Below are 2478 nucleotides of genomic sequence, written 5' to 3'. Positions count from 1 at the left end.
TTAGGGATTCAATAAGTTGCGTGCAATGAAGTTGCTCAATTTGACTGCCAAATGTATGTTAAATATATGGTAATGCATGAAAGTTTGGTTGAAACAGTATATAAAAAGCTTATAGAAACTACAGCAATTATATCTGTGTTAGACTGAGGACAAGACTACAATCATCTGCATCAAACCCATTTGGAAAATTCCCTTTAATTGGCAGATCATCTCACTAACAGGAGAAAACTTAAAATATTTGGACATACAAGAGAACATCAAAATCTTTTGGGACATAAAAGAACAAACAGCAGCTTGCTTTGACTTCTAAGGTCACCTAATGGAGAATGGAACCATGCCTTCATATTTTTACTTTACTTTGTTCAAGGAATTTGTTCACCTTAGATATTTGATCCTAATAGTGGCTCTTTTGTTTTATTTAGCCATTATATTGTTTAATTTTGTCATTTTGTTTGTGGTGGTTAAAGAAAGATCTCTTCATGAGCCAATGTACATATTAATATCATGTTTGTCTGTCAATGACCTCTACGGCTCTTCTGGTTTCTTTCCTAGGATAATAGCTGATGTTCTTTCTGATACAAATGCTATTTCCAGGTTTGCTTGCTTTGTTCAAATTTTTATCATTTATACTTATGCAATATCTGAATACACAGTTTTAACACTGATGGCATATGACAGATATGTTGCCATATGTCATCCTTTAAAATATCACAGAATTATGACTTCAAAATTTACAACACTTTACATGGGAATAGCATCACTTTATGCAGTGTTTTCTATGGGCTCAATTATTTTCTTGTCAGCTAGGTTGCCTCTGTGTGGAAAAGACATAGCAAGACTGTACTGCTCCAACTGGTCTGTGGTTCGACTCTCTTGCGGGGTTTCAACTTTGAGCAACAACATTATTGGATTTTTTGTGTCAATAACATCAGTTTTTCTGCCTGCCTTTTTCATTTTATACACATATGTTCGAATTCTTATCATCTGTCAAAAAAGCTCATTAGAGTTCAGGGGCAAAGCATTGCAGACTTGTTTTCCTCACATTATAAGCTTTGTTAACTACTCTGTTGCAACCTTTAGTGATATTGCGTTAAGTCGATTTGATTCAGACAAGTACAAGGTTGCTGCCATAATCTTTTCAGTTGAATTTCTTGTAGTTCCACCTTTTGTCAATCCTCTTATTTATGGCTTAAACCTGCCAGAAATACGCAAAAATATTTGCCGTTTATTTCAGCGGAAACCGAAAATTGCCCACTTTCCTGAATAAGGTAGTAAAATACAATTTAATCCTTTTAAACTATCAACATTAAAAAATATATATACATGGTTTACCATGCAGTATTACACTACATTTTTATCTTAATTTCTTAAAATATCATGAAAAAACATGACTTTAGTTTACTCCAAAACCATCTGACCTTTAGGTTAACTTGCTGTACCAGGAAAGTCCCTGTAAAAATGACTATACTGTTCGTATTAACTAACCGCAGTTAAAAGATATAGGGGTGGTTTTCCAGACAGGGATTAGCTTAAACCAGGTCTAGGCCTCAGTTCAATTAGGAAAAATAACAACTAGTTTTAACAAACATGCATTACTAAAAACATTACTTTTGTGCATTTTGAGGCAAAAAAAAGAGTAATGATGTATTTTAAGAAATGTCAGTGCAAGTTGGTTTCAGTGTGGACAGTTCTTAAAATCTAATCCCTGTGCGGTACCCCGCCCCATAGAAGATTATAATTATGAGACTAATATGTGATTTTCTTTCTGATAATAAAGTTTAGTTGACATACTTACCTGGGAGAGAAATGTTTGATTGTTTAGTGCTATATTCTTTAAAAAGATACTTTAAGACATAATTTTCTTCATCAAATTTAGCAAATTAATTTTACTTTTTGTATTATTACTCAGCCGTGCAAATTTTATAGATTAAGCTTTTAAATTCATTGACATGTTTTCTTATTCACAAATATATGTTTTAATAACTAGTAATTGCTGAATAAAGTGAGTGAAGTAAATAAAATGGCATGTATAACTGAGCCAGGACAGAAGTCTGTGTCACAGTTGCATAGCTGCAAGAATTAAGAATAAAGGTTTGGGTTGTATATCACCAACTGTTTGTAATAATAATAATAATAATAATAAATCTATACTCCAATGCCTTGTGTTGTCAAGACTCTAATGAACTGAGGATAATAAATCTTTATTCAAATATTTGTAACCCTCGTTCCTTGAAGGAAGGGAACGGAGACATCACGTTGTTACCGACGATTTGGGAATGCGCCTCATGTGACCAGTCTATTTTGAGAAACTACTAACACGGCAATGAACTTGGCATGCAGATATTTGCATCTGCCGGTGCCGCCCCGCTGCTCGGGTATTTCACAAAGGCAGGTTGCAGAAATCAAATCAGCTTTTTGCGCTGAGAAAGCTGAGCACAGAGTAAGGCCTAATTCAGCAATGGAATAGAACTGTGGCAA

The 2478-nt window shown here is 34.1% G+C and overlaps 1 protein-coding gene across 1 annotated transcript; it reads left to right on the top strand.

Moving 5' to 3' along the window:
• The first annotated feature begins 319 nt into the window (after positions 1 to 319).
• Positions 320 to 1267, top strand: LOC135720881 (olfactory receptor 52E8-like). Its single transcript, XM_065242996.2, has one exon. The coding sequence runs from the start codon at positions 320 to 322 to the stop codon at positions 1265 to 1267; it is 948 nt and encodes a 315-aa protein (XP_065099068.1).
• The last annotated feature ends 1211 nt before the right edge of the window (positions 1268 to 2478 follow it).

The sequence above is a fragment of the Paramisgurnus dabryanus genome, chromosome 8 (assembly GCF_030506205.2).
Source record: "Paramisgurnus dabryanus chromosome 8, PD_genome_1.1, whole genome shotgun sequence".
Lineage (NCBI taxonomy): Eukaryota > Metazoa > Chordata > Actinopteri > Cypriniformes > Cobitidae > Paramisgurnus > Paramisgurnus dabryanus.
The sequence above is the reverse complement of the archived record's forward strand: the minus strand, read 5'-3'. Positions and strand labels throughout refer to the sequence as shown.

What these genes read in the sequence shown, in the direction of transcription:
- LOC135720881 (XM_065242996.2), top strand. Translation starts at nt 320, where the DNA reads ATGGAGAATGGAACCATGCCTTCATATTTTTACTTTACTTTGTTCAAG.